Source organism: Limulus polyphemus, unplaced genomic scaffold (assembly GCF_000517525.1).
Source record: "Limulus polyphemus unplaced genomic scaffold, Limulus_polyphemus-2.1.2 Scaffold1931, whole genome shotgun sequence".
NCBI lineage: Eukaryota > Metazoa > Arthropoda > Merostomata > Xiphosura > Limulidae > Limulus > Limulus polyphemus.
The window spans coordinates 45718-67742 of NW_013667541.1; the positions used below are offsets into that span (position 1 = coordinate 45718).

Here is a 22025-nt window from a genome sequence, read left to right on the forward strand (position 1 = left end):
TTTTTTTAGAATTTATTTTAAATTAGTTTAGAGGATGGAACAGCCGAAATGGACCAATAAGTCACATAATGTCCCAAAACATTACGTTATGCTAGATCTGAGAATAAGATTTACAGCAATTATACAATAACAAACAACCAGTAAGCCCTTCTCTACTGTAATTCTTACCCTTAGAAACTGTTGTGTGCAATAAATACTAATGCTAAAAAGTAGTATTGTGATTCTATAATCCAGATTCTGAGAATAAAACTTATGGCAGCCACATAAAAACAAACAGCCAATTAGTATGATTGCACTAATTCTTATTCTTAAAATATTGATTTTTGGGCCTGTAATGCCAGCCAGACACAAATGATGTTTGTTACTTTTTTTTTCTGCACTGTTAACCAAAACTTGTCAGTTTACAGTTTTGTACTATACTTAAATATTCTCTGTTTTTATTCTACTTTTCCAAGTGAAGTAGAAAAATCCGTGACTAAAATGATGTGTAAAATTGTAAAAATTAATCCTCTTTGTATTTCACCCACGCTGATATTCATTAGTGTTAAGAAAGGTTAACCAGCAGTTCTTTTGTAGTTCCTTTTCTAAGTTTTCCAGTACAGCTGTAACACTAACCAGTGTGCTAGAATAAATTTTGAGCCATTCATTAGGTTTGCCCCCCAGTGACACAGCGGTATGTCTGCGGACTTACAATGCTAGAATCCGGGTTTCGATAACCGTGGTGGGCAGAGCACAGATAGCCCTTGTGTAGCTTTGTGCATAATTAAAAACAATCAATCATTAGGTTATGTAAATATTAACTTATGAATCGTGTAAAAGTTTGTGTCTGAACTTAGTCCTACTTTTTTTTTAATGCATCATACCATAAATACTTGTGTATGGTGTGTAGTATATTTTTTGGCCTCACATACTAGTAAAAATCAATATGCCCATGTATTATTATGTATTATGCTTTTGTGTAGCAAGTGGTGTATTATTATTCTGATTAGTAACTGTACGTGTGTGTAAATACCATTGTCAACTAATTAACCGTATTACTTAATGAACAAACAAAGGTTGAACTTGTATCGTCACCTGTAATTTGTGTATGTATATGTTTTTAAACAATGCCCTGTATATAAAGCGTAGGATAGTAAAATCATTTTAAGCTTCCGAAAATAAAAGTTTTCCATGATTTTATTACAACTGATCATTATTAGCAAATATCATCATTTAAACCATGCATTTCATATGGATGACAAAATGAACCTGTTCTACATGTATGACTTAAAGCCTAAAAGATAAATGTCAGGAGTTCTGACTTTTGTTTATTCCCCTGCATTGTGGTCCTTTTTTTTTTTTACCTCCACTGATCCAACAGCGACAAACAATTAAGATGTGTTGAGGCAAAATTTGGACTGAAAATTTCACCTAAAAATACTAGAATAAAACTGTTCACTTGGATGGTATGCACTTCATACTTGAGCCCAAAACATTTAGAAAAAAAGGGTGTACTAGATGTACATGTACTTCCTGTATTGGAATGATTTATCATCAATAGTAGTGGAAGCCAGCACTTAAAGCAACTAGATAATTTCCTGAAAAATAAAGGGTGGGTTTAAGTTTTTAGTTTTTCTCAAGGATGAGTATGCAGAAACAGCTTTGAAAAACCAGATCAGATGATCACTTTCTTTTCTGTCTATTATGTTAAGGATGGTATAATAATATCAAATTGTGATACAGCAAAGCCTTAATAACTTAGTTTTGAAGTGTTTTTTAATAACAAAGACTTTTTTGAAACATGAAATGTTAATATTTGTAATTGGAATATATTTTAAATGTACTATTATATATAGAAATATGAGCATCCAGGATGCATTGTAAGCATTATAGTGTATGTCATCATGAAAGACAAGTCAGAGTTTTTCTAAATGACATTAATTTTTAAGGACTTCTGTTATTGCTTTTGTTTGTAGATTTTAAATAAATTAGAAGATCTACCTAATTTAACCAAAATAAATATATTAGTAATGGATATCAGGCCATTAGATTATCATAATTTCTGTATACCTACTAATTATGAATAAAAGCAGTCTTCATTGTTGAATGGTACCACCGATAATGCCCTATGTGCAGACAGGGCAAGGCAATTTTTTACTTTTTAGGCATAAAATGATCAATTGTGGTGCTTTTTTTTTGCTCTGATAAAATTAGAGCCTGTAGAGGATTTTCATGTGAAACCACTCACTCATTTGGTCAGTGTTTATCTTTCATATTGCTGGTCATTAAGTATGGTAAATAATGAAGTTTTCATGATGTCTACTTAAAGGTCTGTTCCCCAAAATTTTGGAATACTTTCTCTCATGGCATTGCATCCGTGTATGAAAATTAGGTATAAATAAGTGTTTTGTTATTAATACTAGAATATATGGAAAGGAATTTGCTTCTTAAATTTCTAGCTTTAGGTTATTTTGAAAATGATGTTTATTTTTAAGCCAAATACCTATCGGTGCTGGTTATACTACTATTACTATTTATTGTTAGAATATTAGTGGTCTAGAAATGGTTACACTTGCTGTAAGACTTTTGCTGATTGTATGTAAAATAAGTACAAATGTATGTATTATATACAATTCACCTATATAAGCCTTAAATGATCATAATATACTGGGACAGACTGTTTATTAGATGATTGTAGGTGAGGCATCTGGTTGGCTTGGCACTTTTAAAAGTGCTGAAATTAGTATTTGTGGTAAATGTACATCTCAGATATTCTAGGAAGTTTTAATAATATACCTAATTCATAGGTATTTCATCTAAACTTTGTACTATAGCTGTTCTTTTACTTGTAGCGTAAGTGAATTTAATACTACCACACCCATGCTTGGAGCTACTGAGATGATACCATCTCTAGATAGTAAATATATATACATGTTGTACTTCTTACATTAACCCTTTCGAGATGGGTCACAGGTGAAAGGTTATGTCATCTTGTTTGTTGACTCACATTCAAAATTTTATTGAACTACTATTTCATTAATTTATGTCAATAAGTTTGGTATCAGACTATAGATTATAATTCAAATTTTAGAACTATACATTACTCAGTTTGTTATTTTGAAAGTAAATGTTAAAAAACATCGATTATTGTGTGTCACATGGTATGTTGAATGCAACACTGGTTCAAATTAGATGTTTGTGAAGTCAAAATACTAAGTCCATAATTTCATATGAATTAGAAACTCAAATTACGATACTGACAAGCTAGAATATAAAATAAGGTCTTTTCTATTTGCTAAGATTTTGCTCACATAATAAATCGACCACAGAAGTACTTCTTTCGATTTTTGGAAAGGCTTCCTTATATATACACTTACTTCTACATATGAATAACCAATCGGAAGTTCAGAATGTCCCCCTAATGATTTTGTCAGCCTTTCTTTCTTTCGAACCAAGATTTCAGTGAGGTAGGTTGTGTCTTTAGTCTGCTCTAAATTACTTTTTTTTTTTTTGACCGAAATACATCTTAGTTTCTTAGCTTGATAGATTATAGTGGAATTCTATGGTATTGATGTAGTAATAAATAAGTTTAAGAACTTATTTCAATATAGCAATAATCTATATACATATATAATGTATAATAATTGAAATGTGTCTGTATTTTACAAAATACTAGTCGACTAAAACACAGCCAAGGCAAGTGTGAAATTTGTGAAACATTAAAATTTGAATATTTCTGGAGTGGGCACTAGCTACAGGTTTGCATTTAACAGAAAAATTTCTTTGAGGTACTGTAAAAATTTGGTTTACAATCAAAAGATAAAGACAATGTTCTATTTGCTTTATTGACCACATATAATATTGCTGTGAAGCAAATCAAATACTGAAATAGAAGTTTATATTTTTGATTTAAGTGCTGCAGATTGAATATGCTTATCAATGCTACACATAGAAATGTTTGTTGTCCTCTCTTCCAATATCAAAAGTTTGTTAGGCAGGTTGAGATTGTTTTTTTATTTGTTAAATATATGCATAATGTATTTCACTACAGCAATGATTCTACTGTATAGATCCCATTATGGTCCACTGAAATGAAAACAATTCAGGTGGTCCTCAAACAGACTCTAAGCAGCCAAGTCAAATGATGGAATTTTAAAACTATTCAGATATTGAAGTGTTCTCAGTTTTTTTTAATAAGCAACCAATTACATATAGATTTAAAACAATAACAACCTTGAAAAAAATTTTATTCCTTAGAAGTCACTTAATTTGTTTACCGTTTTAATTCAAAGCCAAATTCTAAGTAGAAAACCACTTTTATGAACTTTTTAAGTACAAAGACTGATCTGGTATTACATTTATAAATTATTTATATGTAACGGACAAAACTGGAGAGTGAATGATGGTTTTAACTCTCACACATGTTACTTAGAAAACTGATGAAAATGTATTTAATTAGTCCTAACTACATTCATAACTTTAAGTGTATTCAATAAAAGTGATAATTTTTCTTATTCGGTGAATGTTTAATAATATACTGAATATAGCTAATCCAATGTTTCTGTAAACTTGTGCAAATTTGACATGTTGGACCAGGTTAAATAATTCAAAGTGCAAAGAAAAGGTAATAAACAGAAGTAATGAGAGTTGTTTAACTCATATTCACTGTTTACTCAGTGCTATTATTTTAACTTATTTTTGGTTGTGTTCATGATTGAGAGAGAGGTTATATCATTGATACAACACACAACTTATGAATGGTCAATATTACTGTCCAAACCTTAATAGTGTCATCAGCTGTACCCTTCTGTAGCTATCTTTTCCAGGAGAAAGTGTGTGTGTAGCACCAAAGAGAAATAATCCAGAGAAAAGGTACCTAGATCAAAAGCAATTTAGCAAAGTTACAAAACGATCTCTGTTGTCCAAACTCGTAATCTCTGAAAATGTGTACATATGAAAAGTATTGATGAATGCAAGTCATAATAAACTAAAAAGGAAATGGCTACTATTATTCAAAAATATATGCTGCTATATGATGTCAGTTGGACATAGACTGGAGTTACAAATGAAGATTTTCATACTTCCTAAATACAACTAAATTTCTGTTACAATAGTAAAAATAAGTTATTGTAACCTAAGCTAAAAAGATAGGACAAGCTGCCCTTCCAAATCTTAATAGTTATGGGTATAACTTGATCTTAACATCTTTTTATATAGAAAACTGATCCGAGTTTTTACATTGTAATATTAAAAAGGAATATTAAAAATAATCTGTAAGTCATGTAAATATTCTCAGTGCCCTAAACACAATAGCATGTGATTTTCTGGATTCTAAATAAGATTGTTTTCATACTTGTCAATATATTAATTTCTTATAAAGTTTTCTGTGAATTTTGGGATTGCTTGATCAAAACCTGGTACTGAACATGCTTTATCGTTTGATTGTGGGGCGGGTTGTAATAATGTGATAATCAATCCTGCTATTTGTTGATAAAAAGTAGCTGAAGAGTTGGCAATGGTGCTGCCTGCCACTTACTTTCCTGTGGTCGGCAGCTCAAAATTAGGTACCATGGGTTTGACACAAAAAACTAAACCTTCTTTATTATATAATACATCACTTGCAAACTGCATACCCTTGGTGTTGATAAGTCATCTTCACAAATTGAACCAAAATTGAAAGTAATGAATCACCAGTGCTACTTGAAAATTAGCAAATGTAAATTAAATTAGAGGTTGCAGCCCAGAGCAATGCCATAAAATATTGAACTGTAGTTAAAGTTTATATGTTAATACTTTCTTTTGTGGTATTCAAAATATTGTTATTTAGAAACAAATCATCATGGGAGTAGTGTTTATTTAAATGGTAATTTGTTAATTGAAACACTTTTGGTGTATAAAGTGTTGTGCTATATGCCTTACCGAGCATGTAAAGATATGTGATATTTGTTTTTTTTATCTCTGAGAGTTAAAGATGCCTTTTTTTTATGTTGTTTTCAGATTTTGTATATACCCTGCTTTGTATATACTGTGTATAATGAGTTCAGCAGGCCCACCAAAGGGAAGGGCTACTAAAGACAGAGGCAACAAACCCCAAACCCCACAATCTCAAAATGGAAAACCTGCTACAGAAGGATCTAAAGCACCAGATGGGCTTAATCCTAAAATTCAGGTGATTATGAATTTATAAGTTCTAAGAAAAAAAGCGGGTGATGCATGCTTTCCCCCCCAGTTTCAGAATAATGCCTTTATTGGAGGGCATATGTAGAACAAATTAAGTATAACAGAAATGTGAAGAATAGGTTAATAGTATCGTATAGACATTTTAATAATCTGTTAACAGCCTATAAATTCAATAGTCATTTTTTTTTATTTGTTTCCATTAAAGAAACTGGAATTAAACAACTTGGAATTCTTGTAATCTGCTTCATTATGAGACAGCAGACACAAAAGTGGGGCAGTCCAACCAGCCAAAAAGACAGCATGGAAAATACTGAAGAATAGAATCGAAAAGTGCAAAGTAAAAACGCAATTAAGTAGAATGGGTGGTACAATTCTGAGAAACCTTAATTTTTAAGGTTGACAAAAATAAGTCTTTAAAAAGCTTTTGAATATGACATATAGCTCTTGACATTTCTGAGTAGCAAAAACAACACGTATTTCACTGTGGTATAACCTTGTTACTGGAGTTCACTCGGCTATAAGCACGTTTCCATGTTATGTACTTTTTATAAGTGTATGAAATATAATTTGTGTATGCTAAAACATTTTTCTATAAAGGTCTATAATTCCATGGTTTTGTTTCTGTCGTAGGTGATATTCAAGATACAGTTCGACATTGTCATATTATTATTATTATTGTACTCGTAAACTGGGATGCTACAAATTCTTTGTTGAATTTTAGATTTGAAATAAGTTAAAGTAAGTTTGTCGTAGTTTTGTAAGAGAGACAATATAAATGTTGTGTTGTGCATGTTTCTAAATATTTTCCTATCTTGTCTTTTATAGCCTACAGCTGAACAGATTAGGATTGCTCAGATCATAAATGATGCTAACAAAAATGAGGATCCAGATTTACTTCTGAAAGTGGAACAGGTTATCCTTTTTTATATGTTCTAAAGTAACTTCTGTCTGTACTTGAAATTTTGTAAAAGTTTTATGTTTAAGGATTAAATGCACAAATAGGTCAGCACCTTTTTGAAAGATTGTCTATCTCTGCTAAAGTTAAATGTATGTTGTGTAAGTGTTATTTTGATTTTAGGGAATAAACAAAACTGCCTTTTGAGAAGGACAGTTTTAAAGTAACATTATTAACCTTCTCACTATGGGAAGGGGAAGTGTGCATGTCATGAATTTTTAAAGTTACATTAAAAATTTAATTAAACTACTTTGTTATCATGGTATATGAATAAACTTGGCATATAAACTTAGTTAATAAATTAAATATTAATATTATATAAGGTTTAAGTTCTTAATTTTGTAAATAAATATTTTTGAAAAATCCTCAGTCTCACCTTGGTATGAGAATTGTGACATTTGCTCTCTAGATATCCTCTCTTCCCTAATTTATTTACCACCCCTCCAAGAAATACAGAATTTAATGTAAATTACTCATTATAATATTATTATCACTCAGGCAAAGCATACTACTTGTAGGCTTCAAGCTTATTTAGTTACATAGCCATAAAATAGAAAATCAGATCCTTCTTGCCATGCCCACCTATCACATCGTCTTTTTCACAAGTTGCCAATAGTTTTCTCTGTCACTATATTTATAACCAATAGATAGCTAGCCAAAGTTTTAATCTGTCAGTTACATATTATATTACATTATTTTCTGTACAGAGAATTGTCTATTTCGCTTCCAGTTCAAAATTTATTCCTGAGGGAAATACATCGATGAGCTTAGCTGAATTTTTAACAGCTCTTATCTAATAGTTACAAAACCAGAAAAATTTTAATAGTTATCAGATATTGTTTGCTTTTTACGTATTATTATTTTGTGTACTTAGCTGCATTATTTAATTAAATAAAATATTTAGTATAGTAGTACCATTAGGATAAAAAATTTAGGGTTAAGTTTCACAGACAGTTGACACCAAAAAAAAAGGTGATCCATGTAAGTAATATGTTTCGTGTTTTTAATGTATATTCTTTATTTATTATTATAAAAGTAATTAAAATTTAAAAAATTAATTTTTTTTATGTTAGATAAGGTGAAATTAGGTAAGATAAAAAATTATCACAAGGTATGCTTGCAAACGAGTAGCCTGTGCCTTACGTAATTTGATAGAGTAACGTGAGATACAAATTTGCAAAGTGATTTACACAGTTCAAAGGGCAGTAAAACAAAAAAAGTATAAACAGATATATACTGTTACAAGTTTAAAGCTATTTAGGATAAAATCTAGTTTCATGTTACAGTTTGAAGTCATTCTAGAAAGAAAAAAAGGTAATTTAGATTTATTTCGTATTTTTCTATGGTTATGAGGTCAGTCGAATTGACTAATCTCATATAGAATTAGGATAGAGAAAATCACATAATAAATAAAGTTTTACCGAAAAAAAGCCGTTTGAAATTTATTTAGGAGGTTTGGTTTTAGAGATTACGTAAATTAAATTTGACAATTTTCAGATGAAGAAAAGTATTTTTAATCTTAACATAAAAATCACTTTGCACTTGGAGCAGTCAATACATTGATTTCATATATTCACAAAGAAGTTTTTGGTGAAAATATTTCATTAAAAATTCTAATTCTTTGTCAACAGAAGACTTAATGCCTAGTGAAATCTTGCAAACTTTTGTGAAGATATACAGAACATATTAGAATTTATAGTATGGAAATTATAAAAGTTAGTTTTGGGTCACAAACACGGGCGATTCGACTGAGCCTGTAGTCAAGAGTGTTAAATGACTGCAGATCTCACAGTAGACCTCCATTTTCCACAATACAGTACAAGTGATAACTTGCATTCCCTCCCATCTTTTGCATTCATTGCATATTACGTATATATACCCACTAACTCGTGTATATATGAACACATACGTTAATGAAGCATAAAATAAGTTTAAATCTAAACTTGTAAAAAGGCAAGACACATGAGGGTAATAAAGTACTTGATATAATAGGTTCATGCTATGTAGTATTAGCCAGTAAAAGTTATCTGTAATTCATATATAGTTGTGTATGTTGGTTTGGTTTTTTCATGTTGTGTTCACTTGTATCTATTTTTGTGATAATCAGGATTCTGTATATGCAATATTCTTTAAATTATCACATATATTAGAAACATTATTTTATTTTATGAAATGCCAGAGTATGTAAATAAATTTTTTAGCAGGTTTTTTGTGTGAAAAACATTGAATAGGAAATATTTGATTTGACAAAACTAATATAAATTACAATTTCAGACTGATGGCAAATATTACTAACTATTAATATTTATATTTTTCAACCCATAACAATTTTTTTAATGGTGAATGGTAAAGGAAACTGAGAAATATTTTTCAATATGAGCATTCAACAATTTAGATAAACTAGAATTAAGTATTAATAAATAATATTTTTATATCTTCTTAGTTTACACTATATAACTTCCTTCGATATTAAAAGTAAACTTTTTTCTTCTGACAAGATTCATGTCTCATAAATTTTGAAGTACAAACTTCTAAAAGATTAGTGATATCAACATCTTTTTATTGTTTATAACTATTTATGTTATCAAAAAATAATAAGTTTTTGTAAAAGTTCAGTCCCTTTTTTTGCTATAAAGTTTTATACGATTCCTATCAGGTGATGGAGATAACAAAGAAATCAAAAGACGATGCTGTTATAGCCCTACATGACTGTGACAATGATCCAGACAAAGCAGTTGCATTACTTTTGGAAGGAGACCAAAGTGAGGTATATTGTTAAAGTGTATTGTTACTTTGGGTGTAAAATCAAGGGAAGAAATCATTCAATGCTAGGGTACAGTATATTGCCAAGGTTATGTTTTATATAAACATGAATTAATAATTTGTAAATGACATCAAGTCTGGAACATAGATATTTTAAATATGCAACAGATATCTGTGACACTTTTTGAAACATAAATTTAATTTTTTTGAACAACTTATGATTTATAATACAATAAAACTGTTATGTAACATAGCTATTGTATATCTTATCATAGTACTCAATACGATACTTATCTAGATATTGATGTCGCGATACAATACATATCTAGATAAAAATGTTTTACCAAATGTTTGCTACAGAGTTTGAGTCTTGTCTGTAATTTATTATCTATGTTATTTGTGTACTTCACACTTTACAGTGCTTTTTCAAATTCTCAGGTTAATATCTGTCTATCTATTTTGTTATTGTTAATTTGTTACTTTCCATGTAATATTTTTGATAAAAGAAATGAAGACAACATATAGTACTCAATGCTCATCTTCCTTTATTGAATCGTTAATTTTTAGCAAAAATTCTTTATTATAAATTCTAATTTTTTCTGTACAAAAGACTTGTAATGTTTACTGAAAAACTAGCCAAATTTCATGAAGATAGATAAGTCATATCATATCGGACGATGTGTCGATACAATTGTATTTCGACTTCATGATACGATACTTGTATCACTGTATTGCCACGCCTTTACCATACCATTTACCATGCTATTATGCATGTGTTGTGTTGCAACTGAATTGTTAGCTAGTTGAGATACACATAACACGTAAGGCCTAATGGGGTTGCATGGAAAGCTGCTATATTGAAAGAAATGGTACCAAAGAAAAATCGTCTAAAGAATTCAGACTAATATAAACAGATAGTATTTATCTCACTTTAATTTATACATAAAACTTATTTACGGCCTACATATAATAACATAGCTAACATGTTCAAAATGATCTAACGCCAGTTATCTTTGACCAACAGCAAAATACCATTCTGTTGTTTATTGTTGGCTTGACCTCAGACTACAGTTACAAAATTAAAGTTACTGTACACAAAGAATGAACTGCCAAGACAATTTCTTCAGTAAAATAAACAAACATGCAGGAAAATTCAAAGTTATTACCTTAGGGTTAGTTTTTTTTTGTTTTTTTTTATTTCATCCAAAACTAATGTTGATAAAACTTGCATCAAAAGAAAATTTTTATTTTGGAGGAAATAATTTTTTAAAATTGATGTTTAACATTTTCACCAAATGATACTCGGAACATTTGGGCTGGAAAGGGTTAAAATAGTGGGAAATTAAGATGGCTTTTTTAAAGAATGTTTTGTTAAGATTTGCTATACTGTCTTTATTAGAAATTTTATTCTTTTTATTTTCTTTTTCATAATCTATACTGTTAAGATCAGTTATACAGAAGTATTGAAGAAACAACTGTTGCTCTACGTTTTAAAGTGTCAGGCTATTATGATACTGTATTCTTGACTTCAAGACCTGATTAAATTCATGATAACAATGCTGCAATGTTCCAATCACAATTTGAATGGCATCATATAATTGCCAGTATTAACCCTCCCTGCCTGAGTATCATTTATTGCACATGTCATGAGGTTTTAGTGTCTTACATTCAAAATTTTATTAAACTACTTTTAGTTTATGTTATACAAATTAGTATAGCATAAAATCATAGCTAATAATCCATATTTTAATATTATACAAGTTTTAAGTTCTTAATTTTATAAGGCAATATTTAAAAAAAATCCTGAATTTCCCCTGGTGTGACATATTTTCTCTAGGCATCCCCTCTTCTATATTTTATTCACCACTCCTCCAATAAGTACGAAATTTAACGTAAATTACTCACTATAAAATCATCATTGCTCAGACAAACCATAATTTTTATAGCCTTCAATTTTGTTTGGTTACAGAGCATCATAAAAAATCACACCCCTCTTGCCACACCCACTTGTAACATTCTCTTTTGCAGGATTTGTTAATAGTTCTTTCTTATGTTTAATTTTATATTGTGTATAACCAATAGAAAGTCACTTTTCATTTGTCAAAATACACTATATTACGTATGACTAGCTTGGATGAATTTGTAACGGCTTTTGTCGCATAGTTAGCATGCCAGAAAAATTGTGATTGTTAGAGGAAAATGATTACTTTTTTGCATGGTATTAATCTATGTTCTTTGGCGCATTATGTAATTAAATAAAAATTATTCAGTGCATTACTACCGTTAGTATTAAAAAAAAAGTAAGGTTAAGTGTAATTGACAGTTGACATTTCTTGTTTTTCATGCTTATTCATTATTTATTGTTATGAAAGTAACTACAATGTAAAAGTATGGATCTCTTTAGGTTAGTTACGGTTAAATTAAGTAAAATGATAAATAATATAATAAAAATGTTTCACAAAGTATGCACGCGAGTAGTTCGTGGATGGTGTAATTCAATAGCATAACATGAGCTCCATGTTCCCTGAGTTATTTACAACTTATAATGGAATCAATAGTAGTCAGACACGGTGCAAAGGGCAATAAAATTTAAGTATAAATAGATCTATACAGTTACGGATTTAAATATACTTAGGATAAATGAATGTAGTTTCATGTTACAATTTGAAGTCATTCTAGAAAGAAAAAATAGTAAAATAGGTTTATTTCGATTTGTTTTTGGTGGTTATAAGGTTGGTCAAATTGACCAACGTTGTATATAGTTAGGGTAGAGAAAATAGTAGATAGAATATAAAGTTTTACTGAAAACAAACATTTGAAATGTACTTAAGACGTTTTAGAGATTATGCAAATGAAATTTGAGATTTTTGAGATAAAGAAAAGTATTTTTTAATATTAACATGAAAATCACTTTGTACTGGGACTAAGGAAAAAACTACTCGACATATTCACGGACAAATCTCTTTTTTTTTTAGTTTATTAAAAATACTTCACTAAAAATGTGATTTTTTTGTATGTGAAAGACTTGTAATGTTTACTGAAATCTTCCAAATTTTGTGAAGATATTCAAACTATGTTAAAAGTTGGTAATATCACACTATAAAAACTAAACAAGTACAAAGAGGTCAAGTTGTCAGTCAAATTGATCGAGCCTGTGTTGAGAGAGTTAATAGTAAACACTATGCTATATTTACATTGATCGTAAAGATGTCATTCAATTGACATAGGCAGTACAGAGAGGAGAAAACTGAGTTAATTTGTTCATTATATCATGGCTTATTTTTTCCACATTGTTGTAGAAAGTTGTTCTTGGAAGTATAAAGTTTGTTTTCTGGGACCTGTCACAACAAATTGGTGCTCTTAAGTGAACAGAAGTTAGTGTTCGAACTATGAATTGTGAACTTGTTGACTTTAATTAAATTTTATTTTTGTGATCATTTTGGTAATTATTATATTAATATTATAAAGAAAAGTAAAATAACAGTTACTTCCTTTTTTTAGTGTCAGGTGGAGAGGTGTGTTTAATGTTCGGTTGATTCCTTACCAGATAAAGTACCGAATTCTGCTATTTGAAATTGTATATCCTCAAATCAGTCACTACTGGTCAAATACTTAAATCATGTGTTAAGTATTAACCTTATGCATATGGGCTCAGTCACTTCGATCAGCCTTGTAACCACCACATAGCCATAAAAGCTTACATGCTAAGTGTACTTTCATGAAATTTGGTGCAATTACAAGTCTCTTGTGTACAAAAACTCTGTTTTTTTTTTATAAAGTAATTTTACTAAAGTTGTGTGTATAGTTACAAAGCCTTTACTGGGTCGGTTTGAGTGAAAGGTAATTTTCATACTAAGTATAAAAATGCTTCTTTTTATCATACAGTTTTAATACTTCATTTGCAAACATAATCTCTACAAACATTTTGGTGAATATCAAACTTTTGTTTAGCCACTGCTCGTAGAATGGCTCTTGAGTTTTTCAGTTTTAGCTTGTACCTCCATCATCTCTTTACTGATTTGAGATTTAATTACAGTTTTGGACTCAGGATGTCAAACTTTTTTGATTGATATATTTGACTGTGCCCAAGGTCTTGTAGATTAATTTACTCTAATCCTACCTAAAAGAATTTCAGTTTGAGGGTAGGCTTGTAGAGATCCCGATGAGCAATAAAACTGAATTGGGTATATGTGCACCCCACGCTTGATATTGCTGGCGCACAAAAATATAGCTAATAAAATGGAAAAAAGGTTTCATATATTAATTTACTCTAATCCTGCCTAAAAGAATTTCAAGTGCCGTAGTTAATGAGAATTCCCTATTGTTTCTTTAAAACAATATTTTATCTCTTATTTTTTCTACTTTGACATAAACTGTAGTGAAATCATCAATCTCCAGTGAAATGAAAAATATGAAATAAATTCAGAAATGCTTTTCATAATTCCAAATGTATTTAAACTGTTTGTCATGTGGAAAAATGTTTAAATGTTTTACTGCTCTTACAGAGTAAATGGGAAACAACTGGCAAAAAGAAAAAGCACCGCCAAGTTGCAGCCCAGAAACCAGCAGAAACTTCTGTAACAAATAACACTAGCCCAACAAACAACAAAGAAAACAGAAACAAGGGTGAAAGAAGTAGAGACCGGGAACCTAGAGAGCGGGATGGATTTCGAAATAGGGGCCCTCCTCGCCTAAATAGAATGGGTGGGGGGAGAAACTGTGAGTTTACATTTTTATATACAGAAGATCATTGATGTTAAAACATCAGTATTCTGTGATATAATAAGAGTGGAGAAAAATACATTATATTAGTTGAATTTTTATTTTCTTATTTATTATCAATTTTTAAAGTTTATTGTTATCCTTAAATGGTGAAAAGTAAACATTTTTATTTTCTTATTTATTATCAATTTTTAATGTTTATTGTTATCCTTAAATGGTGAAAAGTAAACATTTTTATATGAGCTGAAATAGGTCTTGTATGTTGTTTAGTTTGAAAATTGTATCTGCCGAGATGTTTTTAAAAACAAATAAATAGTTATACTGTTGCTATATTTATTTTCCTCTTTTTTGTATTGTAAATCATAGAACTACTTATAATGTAGTATAACTTAGCCTGGTACAAAATGAAATTAGAATTTAAAACCAGCAGTCAGCACTTCAGTAGCCTTGTATACTTTTAATGTTTTAACAACAGTTAAAATCCTTTCAAATATCTGTCTTTTTTGTTACTTGTAGTAATCTGACTTTTTTTCTATCTTTCAAGGGCGCAATAGAGAAAATGAGAAGAATGAACGTAATCTTGAAGAAAGAACATCAGAACCTAACCGCAGACCACGAGGTGGAAGTAAGTTATATTTCAGAAGGAGTTGAACATTTTGTTAATCTCTTTAGATTAATTCTTGGAACTAAGAAATTACTCATTATATTTATAGAACATTTTATTACTGTTCTAGAAATCTTAAAAAAACAACAGAGTGACAGTTTCATAGTACATGATGGATTTAATGGAGTGGATATGTGATAAAAACGATAGCAGATGATCACTTCTGGCAGGATCCATAAAATTGCTGTATGAAGGTTTTAAGATATGCTGATTTCAAAAGTTAGAGAAGCAAGTTTTCAGAGCAATGCTTTCTGGTTAAAATTGAGGGTCATGCAAATTTGAATTGAATATGATTTGATATTTCAAATTTAAATAACTACTTTAGTACTGGCCATCATTACCTGGATGTTTTCCAAAACACCTAGTTTTCTTGGTTTAATTCATATCTTTTAAAAAATGAACTTGATGTTTACAAAATATTACAAAACAAAGTTGTTGCCATGGTGCAAAAATGAGTCAAATGACACAGTTGATGAAGTAATGAGCAAGTGCACTTGTGTCTTCCTTCTATGAGATAAAATAAAAATCACATAAAGAATAACACTGTTTAAAATGTGTGACAATCTCAGCTGGAGTGACAAGTACAATTGATGCTCATGCAAGTAGCAACCGGTAAGAACGAGTTTTAATGTTTGAAACTCGTCCTGTTTTTCAGTAAAAGTGGAAAGATTTGGTTAAGAGACCACTAGAAGAGTAATCATAACTAGAGCATCCTGCTTTTGATGAGAAAAACTGTTGATGATTTTCACTTGTTTGTGCCTTTATTCAATACACATTCAATCCACACAAGATCTGCCCATAGTTTTTAAGTAGAATCTATTGTGTGACAATTTGTATCCCTAAATTTGTGAAATAAGCAACCTTAAAACCTGTAGATACCAAATTTCCTGCCAAAAGTGTACATCTCTGTTGCGTATCTTCACCAATAGTTAATTTATTCTCATAAATCATTCTATTGAATTTGTATTTTGATCGTACAAACAATAATTAGCTTAATGTATCTGGTGACCTCTAATGATCATCAAAGTTATGTATTTCATATACTTTTGTCAAGTAAGCTTTTTTTATTTTTTGCTGTATGTAATATTTCGGATAGTTTTATTGTTATGAACTTTTTAATAGAGAGAATTTAGTTTTTATGACTGGAGTCCTAAAATATTTTCTTAATTCTTTAGGGCGAGGAAGAAGCAGAGGTGGAAACAGGAGTCGAACATTTCAGAATCAGAAGATGGGTGGAGGATTTGGTGATACTTTTCCTCAGTCCATTGATACATGGACAAACAGCACAGCCGAGCAAGCAGAAATGGGAGGTGGAGGAGATGCTACTATGTCTGTTGGTATGTTTGTGGAAATGTATGGGTAATATTTAAATGAAATCAGGCAGAATAAAATAAATGTGAAATTTCAAAAAGTTTAACACGAAACCTAAGCTTTACTTGGTAAAACATTGTAGTTTTTCAACTATCACTGGTGTTATCTGAAGGATATGTAATGAGTAATATATTACAGAGTGTGTTTCTAAAACGTTATTGTTATCCCATGATATCTAGGATAAAAAAAATTTAATTGTGTAATGTAACTGAATTATCTGTGATTTTAGTTAGTTCAAACATAAAATGTATTTATGTTATTGTCATCTATATTTATACAAATTCTACACTCCTTTTTTTTGTTACTTGACCAACTGTATTAAAATTTTCTGTTAAAATATTTTAAAGTAAGAATATGGATCTGAAAAATCATCCATAGATTTATTTCTAATTAATTCAACCCAATTTTCAGGTAACTGGTCAGATATTGCTGCTGTAGAAGATTGGAGTGAAGAAGATTGGACAGAAAGTGTAAGTTGCTGCCCTGATGTATTTCATTTTTTAACCTAACCATCTTATACACTCTTAAGGAATGAGCTTGTTTTTAAAAATAAGTTAAACTAATAGACTATTTGTAAAAATTTACAAATTACACAGAAAAATTGTATAAAATTTTCTTTTTTTTGTTAATTTCCTGAAAGCTTTCAAGACCCCTTTGATTCCCAGTAATATAGGGGTGAATTTGAAGGATTTTAAAAGTAGATAAGTAAAATAAACCTTACATGGAATAACAATAGTTTTGTAGCTATCGATAGAAGTTATCATATTTCTCTATAAATTTTGATATTGTATGGCATCTTATCAATTATGCCATGTGAGAGTGATGTAATGTCCTGCGGTGGCTTCTTTGTTATCAAAGTTAGCAATACAAGTACGTTCTTTAAAATATCCATCTATTGGATGGCTAGAATTCCCTGTGTGTGTGAATGAACATTTATGTGTTTGTTCTAGCTATCATTTAAGTCTGTGCAGCTAATCTTATTGCAGCATTGATGATATGTTTGTTTAAATTATTTTGTGTGACTCATCTGTTATTAGGGACATTGTAACCACCAGAGTCATGGGCCCAAAATAATTTGATGCATAAGTAGTTTAAAAAATGTGTTTAACCATTTCCAGACGGGTTATGGGTGAAAAGCCATGTTATTGCGTTTGTTGACTCGCATTCAAAATTTTATTGAACCACTGTTTCATGAATTTATGTCAATAAGTTTGGTATCAAACTGTAGATTATAATTCAAATTTTAGTATTATACCTTACTCAATTTCTTATTTTAAAAGTACGTATTAAAAAAACACAGTTAAACATTGATTTTTGTGTGTTACATGGTATGCTGAATGCAGCACTGGTTCATATTAAATGTTTGTGATGTCAAAATACTAAGTCTATAGTTTTGTATGAAGTAGGAACTCAAATTACCGATATTGACAATGTGAAACCCCACCCACCTCATTACATTTTTGGAAATGCTCTCTTATATACACTTCTATATGTGACACGAATAACCAATTGGAAGCTCAGAATGTCAAGGAGGTAGGTTGTGTCCTTAGTCTGCTCAGAATTTCATGTTTTTTAAGACTGAAATACAGCTTAATTACATATAAAACCTAAAAAAATGTTTCATATCCTTCATGTGCAAAATTTTTAAAGGCTTAGCAACCTACGTCAAGCAACAACCGAGTACAAAGGTCGTAACTAGAAGAGATAATTGTTTGCTTTACTTCTTTATTTACTGTTCTGTGTTTTAGGAAAAATACGTTTAAGAACTTATTTCAAAATAGCAATGATCTATATACATATATAATGTATAATAATTGAAATGTGCGTATTTTACAAAATACTAGTCGACTAAAACACAGCCAAGGCAAGTTACTTTGTACAAACCAAAGGTCACCTTTATGTTATTTGATATGGTAACATATGGCATGTGAGCCGCATCATTGTAACTTCTGTATTGTTAGCTAGGCATGGGTGAAAGGTCAATATAATAAAAATAATAAATATATATATAAATGTATAATATTATGAGATCTAAGCTATTTAGTTTAAACATTTATGTTTTCCTGTTAGCATTTATTGTCATTCTAGAATGAAAGAGGCATAATTTATATTTCCTAATTTTTTTATGGTGGTTACGAGATCGGTCAAATCTACCCAACCCATACGGAGCTTTGATACTGAAAATAACAGATAAAATATAGTTTTTCCTTGAGAAACTTTTGATAACTATATGTATATTATAAAGATTTTGAATGTGAAATTTGAAAATTTTCTCATACATAAAATGAAAAGTACTTTGTATGTTGGATAGGCAATATGCAAAATATAAAAAAAAGGCATGTGAAAAACATTGCTTTACAAACTTTAAGACAATAAAAAAAATTGATATTTTGCATGTAAAAGCATTGTAATGTTTACTGATAATCTGCCAAATTTCGTTAACATACGTTTACAAATTTAAAAGTTTTAGCATGAAAACTACAACAAGCACAAAATGGTTACGAGGTCGGTCCCAGGGACCGAACCTGTGCCGAAAGAGTTAAACAGTGTTCATATAATCCTAGGTTTAAACACCATGCATTCCTATATTAGGACGTAAAATTTACAAAATATGAATTTAGGATACTGTTCTGTGAAGCTGTTTATATTTTGATACCAATTTTTCAGTCATGTATATTAAGGTTTTTAAATTAAATTTCGAATGTAAATCTGTTAAAAAAAGAAAATTTGCATGCACTTTCACCCTGCCATGTCAAAACATGTTAAATCCTTGCTTGTTCTTCATTATCAGGATGCTCTTGCTTATTTTTGAGCCGTAATATTGATTAGATGGATTGGATCACATCAGTAAATTTCTAAATATGTTTATTCATTTAATAAAAGAATGTACATAGATGTTCTCTGTAATTAAGTTTCGATACTTCAATTTATAACAATCAGCGAGACTTTATTTTTTAATTTAGTTGACAGAAACTAAAGTCTTCACTCCGAGTTCTAGTAGTCATCTCTTGCCAGGAGTACCTGTAGATGATGCAACGTCTCACCTGACACATAGGTCTGTTATTTTCCCGTGTCCTACAAGTATTTTATGTTACTTAATCCTGTTGGGTAAAACAGTCTACTCATTCTTAAGTGTCTGGTGTCCAGGATGTTTTTAAAAAATATATGTACATCATTCATTAATCAGGTTGAAATTTGAATCTTTCCACAGATAGATAAATTATTAATTAAACACTACTTGTTCATTAACTGTTCATGTTTAATCATGTTAATTAAATACATATAATACTATCTGTTTCACACATGTAAAATGTCCTTCTAAGTTTTTCCAACCCAACACCTAATTGAGTATAATCAGGCAATTTTCTGGATTCGAAGCTCAAGTGAACAGTACTCTTTTTATTGTTTTGATAAACGTTTTAGGACATTATTTTATTAATAATTCTATGTATTACTGTGTCTTGTTGCATAACCCAGCAGTCATTGTATTAGTCATGGATGCGGCCCATAAATTTTGTGACAGTATTTAAGATAGTGAGCATCACATAATGGCAGAAAGTACTCTAGAAGCTTACATTTTGATAGTATGATAAAGCAGTAGAATATCAACATGTATTTCTCTCTATACTTATTTTTATCAATTTATCTTCAGTTATAATATGGGATATTTGGTTTGCCAGGATTTTGATTGTTTTATTCTCTTAGTAATGACATGAATAGAAGCTACAGCAGGCTAACAAAATTATTCAACCAACAATAAAACACATTGACTTTTAATTGGTTAATCTATTGATATTAGTATGTCACAGCAAAAACCACTTGCTTATTGTTATTCATATTAACAGTGTTATGGTTTCATGCACAGGTTTATTTATTTTTGTGTGTGTACACAGGTCACGTGTGCATAGGTTGTGATACAGTATCATGTAATGGGGTTTTATTCAGGCTTTTTTTTTTTTTTTCCCCAGTTTTTCATGTGCTCATAATGTCCTATGCATTTAAACAGTTGTAAAACTTGCATGTGATAAAATGTGAGTGTTGCATTTATGACAATTTCAGGTAAAAAAATACACATAAGGTAAATAAATAGTGTGTATTCAGCTGTGAAATTAACTGTGACTAGGGATGCATGTGTACCTGGCCATATAATCGGACCCGGCCGGGTATTGGGCCACCCGGTAATACTAAGCTCCAGCTGAAAGTCAAAGATAGGAATCTAAGGCTTAATTTTTGTGACAACTAACACAGTACTGAAAGTTACAGTCAATAATTTGTTTAGTTAAAAAAAAACACACATGTTCCGAGCAACAAAAACTGACCGCCCACTGAAAGTCGGGGATTCAGAGAACAATAGGGGTTAATAACAGGCATGACTTGAGAAGTGGATTTCTGGGGAAGGTGGGGGCTTTGAGAACAATAGGGGTTAGGGTTTGAGAAGTTTGGGCTAGGTACATTTAACCGAATAATCACCAACAGAACATTCAAGTTTTACTTTCAACTTTCAATGTTAAATGTCTACTTTGTTTTTGTTTCTAGGGCAAGGGGAGAACTTGGTTCCGACTGACAAACGGCCGCGGCGGAAGCTTAGTGACCGGGTACCTGGACCCGGTATTCGGCCAAATTTTACTACCTGTGCATCCGTACTTTGTAATCTAAGTAATCATTAAATATTCGATTACTAAATAATAACTCTTACACTAAACAAGCTTTATATCCAACATTAAGAAACTGGTCTTCTGTAGCTTTCAAACGTAGATATGTTAAAATGAGGTCATTTTCAGGAAGGAAAAGAACATCTATATAAACTAAAAAACAAAAAGAACTGTGGTTCGTTCCTGAGTCTCAAGGTTCCCATTAGATTCCTTTGTTTACCCCTACTGGAATTCTGGGTAGTCAAACCACGACATACTACACAAAAATACTTTATTTGCGCTACTTTTAGCATAAATAGTTTATAATATGCCCAACACAATTATATTTAAACGTTGGCTATAGCGTTAGTTAATTTTTCAGACCATATGCTATGATATCATAAATAGTAGTATTGAAGGGCCATCTTATTATAATGGACGTAGCGTGTATATATGTATGTGACCGAAATAATAAATTCAATGTGGCGCCATCTATTGAATGGCACCACAATCCATAAAAAATTTCACACTTTGAGTATTCAAGATTCAGACAATTAGTAAAATAACTATGGTATATGTAACAACCATTTCTTTATAATATAACAATTTTATATAAAAGTACTCTCCTCACAACAAGAACACGACTTTCACTAGGACTACACGTGAGGGTTTGATTATATCTTTGTTGGTGTAATTTTCAAATGTAGTACTGAGAAACTAGAGTTCTTAAAAACGATTATTTTTTTCTTCAATAAACGTT

At 30.3% G+C, this 22025-nt stretch overlaps 1 protein-coding gene across 8 annotated transcripts in view; it reads left to right on the forward strand.

The window, feature by feature from the left end:
* The window catches only part of LOC106465402 (ubiquitin-associated protein 2-like), a 68273-nt gene that overhangs the window by 4755 nt on the left and 41493 nt on the right, over positions 1–22025 (forward strand). For 7 of the 8 annotated variants that reach the window (XM_013925626.2, XM_022393293.1, XM_022393294.1 and 4 more), the window contains exons 2-9: positions 5977–6148; positions 6985–7071; positions 9771–9881; positions 14383–14596; positions 15144–15224; positions 16439–16600; positions 17046–17104; positions 19598–19689. In XM_013925626.2, the coding sequence (XP_013781080.1) occupies positions 6014–6148; positions 6985–7071; positions 9771–9881; positions 14383–14596; positions 15144–15224; positions 16439–16600; positions 17046–17104; positions 19598–19689 (941 nt within the window). In that variant the 5' untranslated portion in view covers positions 5977–6013. Of the gene's footprint in view, positions 1–3414; positions 3447–5976; positions 6149–6984; positions 7072–9770; positions 9882–14382; positions 14597–15143; positions 15225–16438; positions 16601–17045; positions 17105–19597; positions 19690–22025 lie in introns of those variants that run through there. The other variant, XM_022393292.1, reaches the window with a different exon arrangement.